The sequence below is a fragment of the Mobula birostris genome, chromosome 26, assembly GCF_030028105.1.
Source record: "Mobula birostris isolate sMobBir1 chromosome 26, sMobBir1.hap1, whole genome shotgun sequence".
Classification (NCBI taxonomy): Eukaryota; Metazoa; Chordata; class Chondrichthyes; order Myliobatiformes; family Myliobatidae; genus Mobula; species Mobula birostris.
In genome coordinates this window covers 15232032-15249085 of record NC_092395.1, presented here as the reverse complement: position 1 = coordinate 15249085, position 17054 = coordinate 15232032, and the positions used below count along the sequence as shown (strand labels likewise).

General features: G+C 36.0%; 1 protein-coding gene across 7 annotated transcripts in view; it reads right to left on the bottom strand.

Moving 5' to 3' along the window:
• Positions 1–3121: 3121 nt before the first annotated feature.
• Positions 3122–17054, bottom strand: part of LOC140188335 (mesoderm induction early response protein 2-like) — a 105242-nt gene continuing 91309 nt past the window's right edge. For all 7 annotated transcript variants that reach the window (XM_072244487.1, XM_072244484.1, XM_072244485.1 and 4 more), the window contains 2 exons: positions 14245–14375; positions 3122–13712 (listed from right to left, as the gene is read on the bottom strand). In XM_072244487.1, the coding sequence (XP_072100588.1) occupies positions 13252–13712; positions 14245–14375 (592 nt within the window). In that variant the 3' untranslated portion in view covers positions 3122–13251. The remainder of the gene's footprint in view (positions 13713–14244; positions 14376–17054) is intronic.

Sequence of the window (17054 nt, the reverse complement as noted above, 5' to 3'; positions counted from 1 at the left end):
TGCACCTTTGCTGTATCTAGATGTAATGCCCCAATTTCAGATTCTACTATTGTATATCATTAATTGTTCTTGAATAAATCCTCTTCTTTATGGCAAATATTTACCTCATATTATGACCTCTCTACTCAAAGGAACTTCATCTCCTCAAGTATTAATTAATCCTTCCTCATTGCACAATAGTAGATTTAAATACTCTGTTCCCAGTTAGTTTTTCAATATGCTGATCTGGAAAACCACCTCTTATATAGTGCATGGATACATTCTATTGCTATTACTGCCAATTTGGTATGCCCAGTGAATATGTACAGTAAAGCCTCTCTTGATTATTGAATTACCCGTGTTACATGTACTTCTATTGGTATGAATATGCTCAACAGTACCACAATATTTCAGTGGCCTACAACTCCCATCAATATTTTCTGTCTCTTTCTGTTACTTAGCTCCATCCAAACTGATTTGGCTTCTTGATTTTCTGAGGTTTGATTCTTTCTCACTTCCAGCTTTTACTTGTTCCTTATTACCTTTCCTCTTATTTATTGCCTCTTCCTGATAAAGGTCAAATTTCCTTGGCCACTTACAACTCTATCATTTTAATGTTTATTAGCTCATACCCATTTATTTCTATTCACTCCATTCATCTACCTGGTTACAAACACGGCATGCATATAGATAACACACACAAAATGATGGAGGATCTCAGCAGGTCAGGCAGCATCTATGGAAATGAATAAACAGTCGACGCTTCCAGCCGAGACCCTGTAACATGGAAGCAGGTTCATGGGTTTGGTGAGTGAGACAGGAGACACTGATTACGAGTAAGAACATTGATCATCAATTTACAAGTAGTGAAAGATTCCACCTAGCATCCAAGTTACACAAACTGCAAAACTAAATATTGAACAGATACTTCGCTAAGAGTGCACGTGGGCTCCCCTATATTTGCAACATAATTTACCAGTGGTTCTTCAGCACTCGCGCCCCGGGGATGAAAGAGACCGAGCCTCCCGCACGTGCTATTCTTATACCCCTCAGGTGCCTGAAACACGTCATTGGTGCCGTGGCAAACAGGGTAACTGATGGGAAAGAGCATCTACGTACTTGAAACGGTCCAATCGATGACCGGCACGGTAGGGGCGGCTTTCGACCGACAAGTAAACTAACCTGCCATAAGTTAGACTTTTCCTCAGATTTGTAGAATCTGCAGTCTTTCTCATATTTATGCATAAAGTATTTTTTTTATTATTTAGAGATACAATACAAAATGAGCCGCACCGTCCAACCACCCATTTAAACCTAGCCCGATGACCAATTAACCTGCTAACCAGTACGTCTTTGGCCTGTGGGAGGAAACCACAGCAGTTGAAGCCAAAAGGTCAAAGTCCCATCATCAACGAACTTTCAGTTTTGTCTCTTACCCAGTGTTCTCTGTTTCCAACTGGAGGCATGCCGTTATCTTGTAAGCTATTTACCTTCTTGACAGACTCTGGTAATCATTTATCCATTTTACTACTCCAGAGTTTTGCTTTGTCCTTTCTCATTTCCTCTCAACAACTGATCCTCCCCAATTCCTTTAGTTAGGTTAAAACCTTTTTAAAATCCAAGGTAACATGATTCATGAAGGCACTGCCTTACCAATGTTTCTGATGCTCAGTGTCTTCAGTGGGAGAATATTTAAGTTTTATTCTTTCCAGTTGTATGAGTTTTAGCTCCCACAAACTGCAATTTTTGAGGAGTAGTTTTTATCAACTCCATTGGTGACCTGTATTGTTTGATTGAAGACTGTTGACTCCATATGTATGGTCACTGTGCATCTCATGAAAACACCTTGCAATTATACTGAGCTCTTAACGAAAAGGCCCAAGACACTGGTTTGTTGCTAAATAAGATTGGACTAAACCACATAACCAAGAACCACTTGAATTTTAAAAATAGGTTATATTTAAAGCTGCATTTTTCCCCATTGGGAGATGTCAATACGTGCAGCATGATGATTGCACGGGCGCTCTCCCTTGCAATTCCATCAGCACCCCAGATCAATGTCATTTCAAGTACATTGTTGACATGCAAAGTACCACACAGAGGCATCTAATCATATAAAGACAAACATTAGCTTTATTTGTCACATGTGCATCGAAACATACAGAAATGCCTCATTTGCATCAAATTAAATCAACTGATTTGAAATAAGTCTCAGTTCTTCTTTGGCTAGTTTAAAGAGCTAGATTTCAAATGAGCTTAACAAGAATGTTTGGAGTTAAATAGATTATCATCACAAGTGGATTCAAGAAGGTAGTGAAGGATATTTATTAAAAGTGCTTTTAGAAATATAAATCTCAAGATGTCTGGGAAACTGGAACTGCACAACTTAAGGAGATTTTTAGGGCAGGACTGCTAGCCTAACATATTACATGGGGGCACGGTAGTCATTCCCATCAGGATACTTATTAATATAAAAACATCCAATTGGAAAGGATTAAGTGAAAGAAAATAAAATATAAATAACAGCTAGTCGGTCTATACCATACCAACAGACTAATCCCATCAGCCACATTCCCACTATCATCACTTCCCTGTACAACTGCAACTCCTTCTGTCACATGCCCATCAGTTGCACTTTCTTTTGTCTCTTACCAACACTGAAGAGTATGTTACAGAAGCTACTTAACCTTTCACCACACGGGAAGAAATAAAATCTGAAACCCATGGAATCACAAACAGAATGCTAAAATCCATATGGACATCTGCTGAGGACAGAATCAAACCAGAGTCCCAGGAGCTGTGAGGCAGTGCTGACACACCACTTTGCTGCCCATTACATGCATAGAGGAAGAAATATGAAGTTAAGTACTTGAGCAACAAGTTCTAGATAAGTGAAATGCAGTTTAATAAAGACTAATATTCCTGAAGTTGACTGCTTCAATGGTGTAGCATCAAACATTGCATTCATGTAGAAAAAAGATACACATATATTTCTTCCCAGTCAACTTCAATGCCTCAGTATTTTTTCCTGCAGGTGAGATAAGGAATGGAAAGAAGGAAGTCGCTGCAAGATTGTTATTCATTCAGTAAAACAAGCATGAAAAGTGACTTTATTTATCAAGGTTTTATTGTATTGTACAAAATGACAAACAAAAGTTTTCACACGAGACAAACAATACTAAACTGGTCACTCATTGAGAGGGAAGTCTGCATTACTTTTAACTTTTTTAACCAAATTGAGAGAAAACATCTGCAGTACATTAAGAATGGTTAATACAAGTATTCCCATTTATAATGAAACAAGATTGCTTCGGGGATATTTTAAGTATTAAATCAGATTGGCTAGGCACAGTTAATTTCACAAGGTGTGTCAATTCAACACCTAGTATTTTAATACTCTACACTTCAAATACATTGCCAGTAGTTACACTTTTAGCCTTTTCAAAACTGTTTGTGAAACTTGGAATAGAGTCACAGTCCATGCACAACAGTCATACAAATACTTGAGCTAAATTAGCAACAAGCAATTTTGGTGAGACTGTCTGTACATAAACATTATGTTGTCACATGACATATCATCACTTGGCTGACAGGCACTGCAAACATATTTAATTCAATTTCTGGAATTAGAGAGTCTTTCAAGAGACTTCAGTGGGATAAAAAAAAGTGTAGTGCAGCAGTTTTTTTTACTGAGGGGTAGGTAAGGTTTTCAGGTCACTTCTCATTATACCCTTTTATAGACTCCTAAAGGATGTTCTTTTAAAACCTCATTGCACATGACAGAAAATTAAGAGCAAAAAAGTAACTAAGTCTTCAGAAGTTGGGAGATTTCATACAAAACTAGTGCCTATTAGTAATTGAAATAGCTTCTCACAATTGAAAACTAGTTAATACAAATTGTTTTTCTTTTCTTGAAAATTAAAAAGGGATTTTTAATCTCTCCCCAAGTATATCCAATCAGATCTTCAATACTTGTAACAAGCTTTCAGATTTCAAATAAAAATCCCATATTCAGTTTTATATCTTCATATTCCAGTGCAGCATGTAGTAAGCAAGGCCAGCATTGACTAAAAATACCACCACGATATTTTCAAAAATACATTATTCTATGTCGGTAAAAAAAATTCCCACAACTCAAAAGTGTTCAGATATCTTCACTGCCATTTTTTAAATTGGGTTGAACTATTAGAACATGTTGGTATTTTCCTTTAATCTATTCAAAATTTCAACACATAATCCCTTTTACAAGTGACCTTTATTCAAAAGGCACACTTCCAGTAAATGAACACTATATATGATGAATATAACAGAAGAATGTTTTGAACATTCCCCTAAGCTCCTGCTTTCAGATGACATTTTTTTCTTCCCAATTTGTGAACTTAATTCAATATTTGTATCATTATGCTATAAATGAAAACAACATTTTTATTCTGTTGCAAGAGCACCAAACTTTTAATATTAGCTGCTTATGGAAATCAAGATGGTCTCTCACATAACTCAACACTGCAATTATTTTTATTATTAAAATCACTAGCAGTTATTTATGACCAGTGTACTCACATTGTATTTTCACGGAATGCCATTTCAGAAATGGGTGGATTGATAATCTTTCAAACCAACGGTTGCAAGATTATATTCAACATGAGGTAAAAATAGAGACTGTAAATAGTTGAAAGATACCTGCTTTCACCAGTGTATTGGATTTTCAATTCTTGGATTCAGAGTTCATTATAACTACAATATTAGTACAGACCAAGACAGGTTAGGCCCGACAGATAGAATGACAAGGGTTTCTGTATTTGCATAAAGTTCTCAACATTTTAAAAGTTTCAGACTATTATGTTACACAGTAATCTTAAAATGCTGGACAAATTGGTAGTTGTGCAAATTTAAAGGCATTAGCTATTATTTATAAAATAGTTCAAAGTATTTTTGGGACATCAAGCCAAGTCAATTTGAAACTGACCCCAAAAACTAATTTTTATTACACAAAAGGAAGTAATGCCGACTGGAATGTTTATAGCATTGCCTTTGTCTGAATTAAGAGGATTTTTTGTTTTTCTCTGGGATTAAATGTTTTGGAGGATTCTTAAAAGCTGGTTCATAATGTAATAACAACTTACATTGCAAACCAAATTTCTCATTTCAATTCAAAATCTGAAGTATTGTAAAACATCAAATCTGTAAAAGGCGATCGATAAGAAGAATGATATTATATCTGTCCACACAAAACAGAGGTGATACTGATAAAAACATGCTGACAACATATACAAATTTATCTCAAAGTATGTATGATGGGCAAATCATTCTCAATACAGTACAAAATACAATGCAATATAAAACAGATTTCTGGAAATCAGCCTGTGCAGATATGCAAAATGTGAATAATCATGGAAGTTCTTTCATTGTCCGAATATAAAATCTACAGGCACACAAAATTGTTAACCATTATCACCTTATAAAGTGTAGTGTAGACTTCTCCAGTTAAATGACCACAAAAATAAACATGTTTCACCATCTAGTGGTTACTTCCTACTTTGCAGCAGACTGCTTCTTTCAAACATCCAGGCATTTCAGGAAATCTACAACATACAAACTACAGAAGGTTTAACATTATTACAGCATCGTAGTCTTGTTATATTTACAAGGAAACATCAAAAATATTTTACCACTATTTTCTTCTTTACTACAGGAATTTCATATGCCATCTTGTTCTTTTAGTGCCAAGCTGTACGAGTCTGAGAGTAATGAGAGAAGTCTCATACACGGAATGTTACAATTTACAGATGGGTATTGGCTATCCAATCACCAGATCCTTAACTTATCTGAAGTCACATATGTGTAACATGCATGAATGCAGTGTTAAAGATACATACTGACTTCCTCTGCTCAAGTTAACTTTAGAAAAGGCATCTTTCAATTGATTCATGACAAACAACAATTGGCCTTATTTTCAGTACCAGTATAAAAAAAATTACTTATTCTATGTCAAAACATATTTAACCCTTTTGTAATATTTCTAAAACATGTTCTGGAGAATGCACACATCAATAATCATTTGCGATTTGCAATTTTGTTTTTGAAAATCATGAAAGAAAGCTTGAATTTGTAAAAAAAAATTGTTATCAAGGGTAAATATCAAATAATGAATGCAACTTTTTAAAACATGCATGCATGGTTTAAATGTCTTAGAATAAAAATACATGAGAAAAAGCCATGAAATATAATCAAAACATTGTAAATGCCCTTCATTCCTAGATAAATCTCATTTGCCAACTGGAATTGTAAACATCACCCACGTGGTGATGTTTACAAATCTGAATCAGGACATGATGTGTTTAATCTGTGAGTTATGTCCTCACCAGATTTTGCACATTTCCATTTGATGGGTTTCAAAACTAGAAAGTATGACCACTTTTGACTTCCTCAACCACAGCACCTATGCAAATGGCTTGGTAGATCAATCAGTTGAGAACAAGGGATTTGAGTAACTTATTGTATCATATAACTTCTCCTTTGCAGGAGTCACATGTCATTTTTTAATTTATACTCTTAAATTCTTACTTTTGTGAATAATAGTTAAATGGTTTTATTTATGAACAAGCCCTTCTGGCCCAACAAGCCACACCACCCAGCAACCCACCTATTTAACCTTACCCTAATCATAGGATAATTTACTAACTGGAACATCTTTGAAATTTAGAAGGAAACTAGACCACACAAAGGAAACCAACACACTCATGGGATGGACATACAAACTCCTTACAGACGGTGTCAAAATTGAACTCTCAACCCTTAAACCCCAAGTTATAATTGTGTAGTGCTAAACTCCCGTGCTACCATGGGGGGTACACACATTTGTTAATATGCTTAATGATTACTGGACAAAGGAAATCAAAATCCAGTATGCATGCCAAAAAGTAGAGGGCATAAGTAGTTTCCATATCTGATCATTTTAAAACACATTTACACCAAAAATTGCACTTGGAACTATTCAATCAGCCTTGATCTTTGGTTCATTAACTACTCTGAAATGGACCAAGTGCAAAAGATTGACATCAGCGGCTGAAATTTAAAAGAAAAACACTAGGAAAAAATACATATGATTAAAAGGATGTGGAAGGATTGGCAAAACATCCAAATATAAGATTTCTGTAACCTCAAACAAACCATAAGATTAAGATTTTATACAGTTTGTGCCCACCTCGTAAAAACAGCTTGAACATTAGTAAGAGCTAGTAGAAGGATGCAAAGAAACAGGTTGGAACAGTAGCAGCAGCATGAGATTATTTTCTTCTAAAACTACAACTTAATAGTTTCAATGGTAACTAAACACTTTACTTTAATTAGTACAATCAATGTAGTTGTACTAACATAATGAAATCTAACACTTCATAATGTACAAGAATTTGCAAATGCATAATTTTTGTGTATTCTTGATTAAAATACCCAAGAACAGTCAAAAAGCTGAGAAGAAAATATCAGTAACATCTTATTTTTTTGAAGCAAAACCCTAAGACTCTGGACCACAATTATGCATCCAAATTCCTTGTTCTCTCCATGGCTGATTAACATTGGTTGGAACCCCAAAATACAAAGGGTTTGGTGATTGCAGTTAAATAATTAAGTTGGTTTTCATAATGCCGATTACAACAGTATGCACATCCTTGTTTTTGTCTACCGAAATGACAAGCACTGCTTTCTCAATCCACCAGAATTCTGAATGATATTGGGTACACAGATTAGTAAACTTTAACCACTTTTCTGTCATTAAAACAATGTAGGTTTGAACAAGATGAACTTAGGCTGATGTTAAGTCTATTAAAAATTCATCAGGTCTGTCAACAGTTTCAATGCCATTCAGGTATGTATCTAAAAGATTGGAGAGATTAAAATACATGGCTGAAAATGTACAAATATACATATTTATCTTCCAAATCAGTCCATCAATGACAAAGAGTATCAAGTCATTATATATTAGAAATGCCTCACAGATTTTATGCAGTAACCATCTAAATATCCGATTGTTGTTCCATTAGAAATTATCAATGCCACAGTATTATACATTGTAACTCAACATTCTTGTATGAAATTCTCACAAAAATACATTTGCTATTAGTTCAAAGTTATACTACACAATATGAATAGAATACCATTCTCTCTCATTATAATACATCATGGGATGGTGACTTATTGCTGCCTCTATCCATTGTACCTACAACTGTAGATTTTTTTTTAAACGAAGCTTGTGGCACCAGTAAATAGCCATTATTGGTTTCAGAAATACAAACTTGGCAAGGTTTGCAACAATTGATACAATCCATTTTATACCTTTACTATACTTTGCTTTTACTTGCCTGGCCAATTCCGAAGGCAGTTTTTACCCAATGGCACTCAAATGCACACATTTTTTTCCCCATTTATACCTGCCATTCAAGTCCAGCTCTTCAACTGGCTGACTGGAATTGACCAAGGTGAAGTACAGTAAGTCGTCCTCAATGTTAACCAGATTTATTGATTTAATTACCTATTACTGTGCTACAATGATAGAGCTTTGAACTTACCTGCAAAAAAAACCTTGGAGCTAGGGTAGATTGAGGTAAAGATGTTTACCCCTACACTTTCCACCCCCTCCTCCTGGGAAAATTCTTGAATAAACTGCAAATGTTTTGCCCATTTTGCAACAAGATTTCCTTTTCCCCCTCAAAAAAGTCTAAATTTATTTTTGGAGACAGACTCTTTGTTTGATACTGCATTACTCGGTTAACAGATGCACAGGGGAAACTTGTGGCACAAACAAAAAATAAAAGGAAGCAAACCAGAATGGCAAATAAAGATTTTAAGAAATGTACACAGAATGCATGATAAATTATATGGTAAAATACAGTACATAAAACAGCTAGCATAATACGATGAATGAACAAGGATAGCCAGGCCCAACATGACTGAGTTGAGGAACGTTTAATGTGATCATTGTCTTTGGAGCCATATAATTTCAACAACTTGAAAGCAAGTCTATGAACACAAACAGTAAAGAAGGTAACACAATTGGAACAATGCTTCACACTAATCTAATTATAAGGCAAACTCAAGAGTATAAAAATCATGCCTGTCCATCCGGTAGTTCTAAACATGAAACTAAAGGCTGAACAGTTTTGAATACCAGTTGTCCTTTCTGCATGATGAAACTCACCAATCTCTGACAGCAAGAAACATTACATTCATAGAAAAGCACCAAAAGGAAGTCTGTTTCAGTGGGTTGTTTTTAAAAAAATGAAATTCCACATTTCAACTACAACAAAAAGCAGGAAAAGTGCAAAAATTGTGAAAGTAAAATTATCCCGAGTTTATCAGTGTACTTTTACAAATGATCTGTTACTGAAGTACACAAGGAACTCAGATGTTCTAACTTAATTATAGCTTTTGCTTCACAAAAATATGAGAGATCAGATCAGTTGATAAGTTTAAGTTTATTAAGGAGGGCATTAATCCAATAATAGCAATGGTGAAAGAGATATTTAAAAATCAGGCTGTAGGAAAGCTTTATTTTTATAATTTGACAGTTGATGGTGCACATTGGTAGCAAATAGACCCGCAGTTTAGACAATTTTTAGGCTCATCTAAAAAATTCTGTTTCCTAGAAAGTGCGAAGATTTGGACAAATGCTAAAACGTATAACTGCTCTACTGCTCACAATATTCCCTCATTTTCATTTTCATTTCATTTTAACAGAGGTCATTCTCATTTATGTAGAAACAGTGCAAATTTGAACTTATTGGAATAATTTGAAGTTGACATTTTCAACTGTTGCTTGTGGCTTGTACAAAACCTCAGCACAATTTTGTAGAAATTTAACCTTGATTTCCAGTGCCACACAGCTGGAAATACATTTATCGCTAGAGTACTCCTCTCTATAATGTCAGGCAGTGGGAATTATATGATTCTCTCACAACACTAATACTCAAGGATGATTTTATCTCTTTTAGCATTCCAGTTAAAATACATTTCCCAAAATAGTGGCCAAACATCACATATAAAGCTGTGAGAAAATTTAGGATTCTAACTGTTTCAGATACTATTTCTAATCATTGGGTGATTTTTTTTTCACTACGAATGATCCTTTTACAGATCTTCCTAATGTAGATGCAGAACTTTGGTTAGTTGACTTTGCTCCAAGAAATCAAGAACCTTATTCCAGTAGACATGATATGGTAACATTACTATGGGAATGCAAAGTTTTTAGATACATTTGGTAACTCATTCATACTAAATATCTAATATTAATTTCTCCACATCAAGAAACTGAACAAATTCCTCTTTCCCGATTCAATCTTATCAGATTATTTTTTAAAAATATTGTGCCCAGAGCCATAAAAGGCATAATGCATAATTTACAGATAGGAATAACTATCCTGCATGTATTGTGCATTATCTGCAAGGAACGGAATTAACAAAAGTAATATTATTGTAGGAAAAGTTTTGCAAAGTACTTTGGCATAGACATGATAGAGTTTCATACACTAAGCCCCTCTCACTATTAGGCAAGGATATAAATTAGTAAATGATTTATGTAAGGAACTAACATTGAAAAGCTACTGTCAGACAGCAATTTGCAGGATACCATATATTTTTATATTTCAAAATCTGAATTTTAACTAACTGGGTTGTGTTCTGAAGAGGGTAGCAATTCAACTAAAAATTGCTTTACAAATAACAGACTGTCACCTTCTAGACTTAAGTTACAATATAAAACTTAAATACTTGGCATTTTAGACAAATGAAAATACCACCTTCGTATTTGCTTGGGGAAATAATATAAATATTTCAGAATGTGGCTCTTGTAAAGCTAGATCTAACTGAATTACCAATTTATCTACCTGTATCATTTTGCCAGCCAGTGATGACATGACAATTTGTGTTAATGATACTGGCAGGTGGTTAAATAATGGCAGGGACACTAGGAAAACTCACCTATTCTTGGAATAGTTTTAAGAAACCCTTCACATAAAAGAGGACAAATGGAAACTTGTTTTAATGTTTCAGCAGAAAGACAACACCTCAAGCAAAGTAGTATGCCCTCAATGCCCAACAATTCTCTTATAATTACGCACTCAAGCCCTAAAATTTGAGCTTGAATGGTGTTCCAGAGCTCAGAGAACTACCACTGAGCCAAGATGACATCAATACAAAAGAAGATTGATTAATATGTGCAAACTGAAGAGGCACTTTTCACACAGAGCTCCAAAAGAATAATCACTAAAGTCACCAGGAAGTCAGTTGACAATAAAAAAATACTACAGACTATTCATTCAAACAAAATAATCAAATTTAACACCTTAATGAAAAGGTATTGTAAAGCATATATTTTAAAAAAAGTCACAGAAAAAGGGAAAACTTTTGAGTAAGATATCTAAAGTAAACATCAAGAGAATTGGAAATTGCGCTCTTCTCAACTTGACTGTTGAATGGGCTTATTAACTACAAGTAATTGTTATTTGTCTGCCAATGTAACTTTTATAATCTAAAAATACTGAGTAGCAAGCAATGTCATATTAACACTGAAGAGGTCCTTTCACATCAATTAGGGCTTTAGGATGAGCTCAGAACAACTTAGAAATTGCACAGCACCAGTATGGGGAAAGGAGGGTAAAATGATCTGATAACCACTAAGATTTTCAGTGCTATTTATAAATAAAAATACAGCACAAATGGCTTCAAATGTATACAATTTGTGCTTTAGTCTTTATTAGTTCAATAGAGACAGTTACCAAACCAGTTTCCCTAACACATGGGGATTGCTTTTTATTGCAGTGTAACAATGTATGAGAAATTTAATGTTTGAGTGCATAGACCTTTTCAGTGCAAGACTGTTAAAGTGTTGCCTTATAAAATATGCAGAACGATGATTATTATTGCAACACCTGTCTACTCAATGTTGCACTGTCTCAATTAATGTGCAACTCAATGGCAGCATACAACGTTCTCCTCACTATGTGTTCTACAAAGGACATTGCAGTTTTATGATTTAAAATGTTTTGGCTGTATTTTTTGGAGAAGGATTTCAATCACAATGCATGCCAGGTTGATCATCATCATTTCCCAATGAGGATAAATGCAATGTACTGACAGCTTGTCTTTCAGATATGCAAAATCAAGATGTGCTTCCAACTAAAATCACTTCTAAAATAAAGGCAGTTCTAAATGCTTATCTTAATGGCCAGTTTACAGGCCAGCAGCAAGGTGGCGATTGCATTCCAATTGGACCATAGCATGAAAATCTAGGAAAATACACTGGTTGCTTTTTAAGAGACGTAGCAGCTATCCAACAGGAATTGCACTTTTATTTGATGGGTTGAGGATAGGGCGGGGCAGTTGCTCAACTCACCTGCGAACTTGAAGAAGAGGACAGATTTCTACAGCCCTCACTTCATTAAGAACAAATTATATCTGGTCCATGCAATACCCTTTATTAACACTAGATGTACAGCAAAGTATTACCACAAACCATCACCTAGTGACATAAAGTCCACACAGCAATTGGCTCACAGTTTGGTATAAGGAATCCCTGGGATCCACCTTAATCAATCCCTAGTACTATTCTGGTTGTAGTGAATGACCAGAATATTAGGTGCCCTCTCAGACACCCAGATCACTGTTCCGTATCAGCCTAGAATAGTTCAAGATTGGCTCATTAGATCAAAAGGGAGATAGTTAAACAATTGATATGGAATGGGGTTTCCTCCAATCAATCAGCTCACATTTTCCCAAACCAAAGGAACAGCTATTTATGTCCTTTACCAGATGGTTTGGTTAAATAATGTACTACTAGAAATCAGTCACACACAAAATGCACACATCTTTATCTAAAAAGAACACTGATTAATTTCTTGAGATGTAGGAAATGACTAAAGTTAGACTTTAAACACCATGCACAATAATAAAAATGTTTATGACCAGAATAACTGCCATGAATGAGATTTGTTGGTGATAACGTTATGAATCCAATTTCACTGACAAGATGAATACAAAAACTTAACAGATGAAAAAGGTTTTGTTCTGTAAAAATGTGGGGGAAGTCTCCTTCATGTGACATCCAAAAGTTTAGATCCCATTCATGTACCTGGGCCCAAAAAATAAATGGTTCCATCCTCTTGAGAAACAAATATGTACTGTAAATAAATATAAGACATCACTGATGTCATGCCAAAAAATAGTTTTCCAGTAACTTTTAAAGTAAAATATAAATAAAATAATCTGCAAGACGTCTAGCTCTCACTGAGATAAAGATTCCGACTGAATAGTTGCGGAGTGGTGCAATGTATGAGCACTGAGCAAACTGTTCACATCTCCAACATCAATACTTCCAAAATTCGTCACAGCAACAGACATTTTTGCTTGAGCAATATGTGAAGCGTGATTTTCAAAATCCACATTGCTGGGATTGTCAGGCAGCCCATCATTAAATGACTTAGGCAATGAGAAATCCATCTTCAATTTTTTTGTGGACATCTCCAATGCTGGTCTGTCCAGAATGACTTGATCCAGTTCCAGCTGGAAAAATCCAGGTTCAGCTTGCCCTAAAGGAACAGCATCACAGTCGTGTGTGGGTGCAACTCTTGCTTGGTCACAGATAGGATCCGGTGAACAATTCATTTCAGGTCGGTTCACTGCAGGACTGAGGTACTCAAACATCTGACTGTTAGCACTCGTGTCAAGTTCAACATCTTGCTGTTCTGTAAGAAAAAATGTATGCATGAGGGAGGGAATAAGAATATTAAAACAGAATAATTTGTACTAATGTACACTTGATATCTATAGCAAATTAAGATTACAGACTGATAAATATTGTAATTAGCCATGGGGTGAAAACAAGACAATAGGGATCTAAATCCAGGATCCCTCAAATACTTGAAGAACAAAGGAATGTAGAACTATGAGGTCTAGCCAAAGTCCTGGCAAGAATACTTTAACCGCCATACTATATCTCAGAAAATCAACTTTAAAATACAAGAGGTTTCACTGGATTAAACCACCAGTCCAAGTGACACTAATCAGGATTCTGCATATGGACATCATTCATAGATTATATTGCGCAGGAGTTCTAAGATGAAGTTTCAACCATGACATTTCAACCTGAATTAAACATTTAACAATAGACACCATTCCCAGTCAACGAATGTAATTTTATTCTGAAGCAGTCTAAAATTTTATCTTGATAAATTACTTTATTAGAAATTCAAAAAAATACTGTTGAGGGAGGATTACCTGAGTTATGAAGCACAATAGACTCCTGCTCAGAATCCAGTCTGCTGGTAGTAGAGGAAATGGGTGGAGAGCTTGGTACGTGGCTGCAACTTTCACCCTCCATACCATCCAAGTCCTGATCCATATAATCTCTTTCAAGAGGGAAAATTGCAAGGAGGGAAATGAGAACAAATTTAAATGCAGAAAATTAATGTGGATAAATAAAGCAAAATAATTCACGCTCTCCACATTTCAATATAACAATCAGAATTCCTGTTTTGAACTTGAATTTGAAAATCCCCAATGTTGAGTACATACACAAACTAAACAAGCTCGATTGCAATCCTCTTTGCCTCCATATCCTCTGAGTGCTCATTACATTTGCCAAAAAAAAAAATCACCTGCTGTCAGCTATTTTGTCAGGTTAGAATTCTGGAGGGGAAAGGAACCTTGAAGATATGGTGCAAAAAGAAAAATATTCTGATAATTCGTTAGGGTTGAGCACAGTTGTCACACTATGCAACGGAACCCAGGGCACTTCTATAGATTATCTGTGATCAGTGTACATCTCCCTGCTACAGTGAGACTTCATTATAGCTGATTGTAATCGCTTACATGATTAATACTGTTACTATTTAGATTTGGGTTATGTTTATTTTCTACATTGGGCATTTTAAACAAGGGCATTTTCACCTCGCTACATTAGGCAGTTAGAATCTGTACCTGTTGTAGTTATCATTTTGAGTGTGTGAGCGTGAATGACTGTGTGTGTAAGCGTGCATGTGTGTGTCAGAGAGTGCGCGTGTGAGGGAATGAAGGGTCTGGGAAGAAGCTAAAAGCAATTACAGAAAAGTAACATGTTTATTTAAGTTGTTTTTTAGCTGCAGTGAATGATATCCTGAAAATAAAAAGATGCAAGACCTTGTACATGTTGTACATTCAATGGGCATCCTGTAATTTTGTTCAAGCAGGGTCAGGACAAAGTCCATTTCTTCCAGACTATATTAATAATGTAATGGGATCTCAAATGATAGTATTTACTGATGTCTTTATGAACATCTTTTGTAAACTGAATCTCCAAATATTTAACATAGCATTGTAAAATTAGAGATAATAGCATGATCTTCTGCGTTGCAGAAAGAAATCCTGAAAACTTTACTGTGTGCACTGTGCCTCACTAACCACTGAAAAATTACACACTGGTGGAAATCTCCTCTCAAATTCCTTCAACACTAATTATACCATGATGAAATGGAAACCATCTCTAAACCCTGTTGGTGTAATAAATTTTCTGTTGACACACTATAATAATATATCCCCATTGTACACCTAGAATGTCTTCACCTCGAAACAAAACAATAATTATTCTCTTGAAGAAAGCACTGATAAATCTATGGCAAGCAGAGAAGATCACAGCCAATATTAGCAGTGACACCATTTGAAACTAGTGATTTGTACTAATATAAACAAGACTTTTTGTTAGTCATAGAACACTACAGCACAGAAACAGGCCCTTCAGCCCATCTAGTTTGTGCTGAACCATCAATCTGCCTAGTCCCATCATAGGCTTCCAGTCAGAGAGGAAACTATTTACAACAACTCTCTAGTTCAGAGGTCCCCAACCTTTTTTGCACCGCAGACCAGTTTAATATTGACAATATTCTTGCGGGCTGGCCAACCCGGGGGGGGGGGGGGGGGCAGTAGGGTTGCCAACGGACGAGGGTAGCAGTCAAATACGTTGTTTACTCAGAGAAAGACTACAATGACCATGAAGCCTTGCGCAGGCACCAATGCGCATGCGTGTACCTGCCAATTTTTTTTCTGCAAATCCTTTTTAGCGATTCTGTTCAGGGGAGGGGGGGGGGGCTATGTTAATCACGACCGGAATATAGGTGATAAGTGGCTAATCACTCAATTTCATTTCTAAAGGGGTTTATCTAACGAATTTAATATTAAACACACAGCACATATTTTCCTCGCATGAATATAGTGGTAAGTCAATTATCGGGGGAGGACATGGGAGCTTGAAGTAAGTGTTGAACGAACTTCCAGTAGAAGTGGCAGAAGCAGGTTCGATACTATCACTTAAAGAAAAATTGGATAGGTATATGGACAGGAAAGGAATGGAGGATTATGGGCTGAGTGCAGGTCAGTGGTACGAGGTGAGAGTAGCGTTCGTCACAGACTAGAAGAGCAGAGATCGCCTGTTTCCGTGCTGTAATTGTTATATGGTTATATAAGTAAGTCAATAGCATCATAACATTTTAAGTAACGTTTGGATATTAAACACACAGCACATATTTTCCCCATATGAACATATAAAATCATTGCAACACACCAATATCACTGAATCAGTGGGAGCCCTGGGCTTGTTTTCCTGCAACAAAACAGTCCCATCGAGGGGTGATGGGAGACAGCGATACTCGAACGGGGTTCCTTATGTCCAGTCTATTCCTCAATTTAGTTTTCGTTGCATTCATTGCAGAGGTATGTTGGAAATGGAAGCAACGTTTTCAGTGCTTTCGTGGCTATCTCAGGATATTTAGCTTTCACTTTGATCCAGAATGCTGGCAGAGATGTTATGTCAAACATACTTTTCAGTCCGTCATCATTTGCAAGCTCGAGGAGTTATTGCAGGATCTCCTTCCTGCACTGACTTGGATGATGCGCAGGTCATGACCTCGCATGCGTAATGGCTCAACAGTGCGTGACGGGGAATAAGGAAAGGTGCAGCTGACTCCTATCGCCAAATCATACCGTTCCGCCGCGGCCTGGTAGCACATGCTTTGCGGCCCGGTGGTTGGGGACCGCTGCCGTATGGGACAAACCAA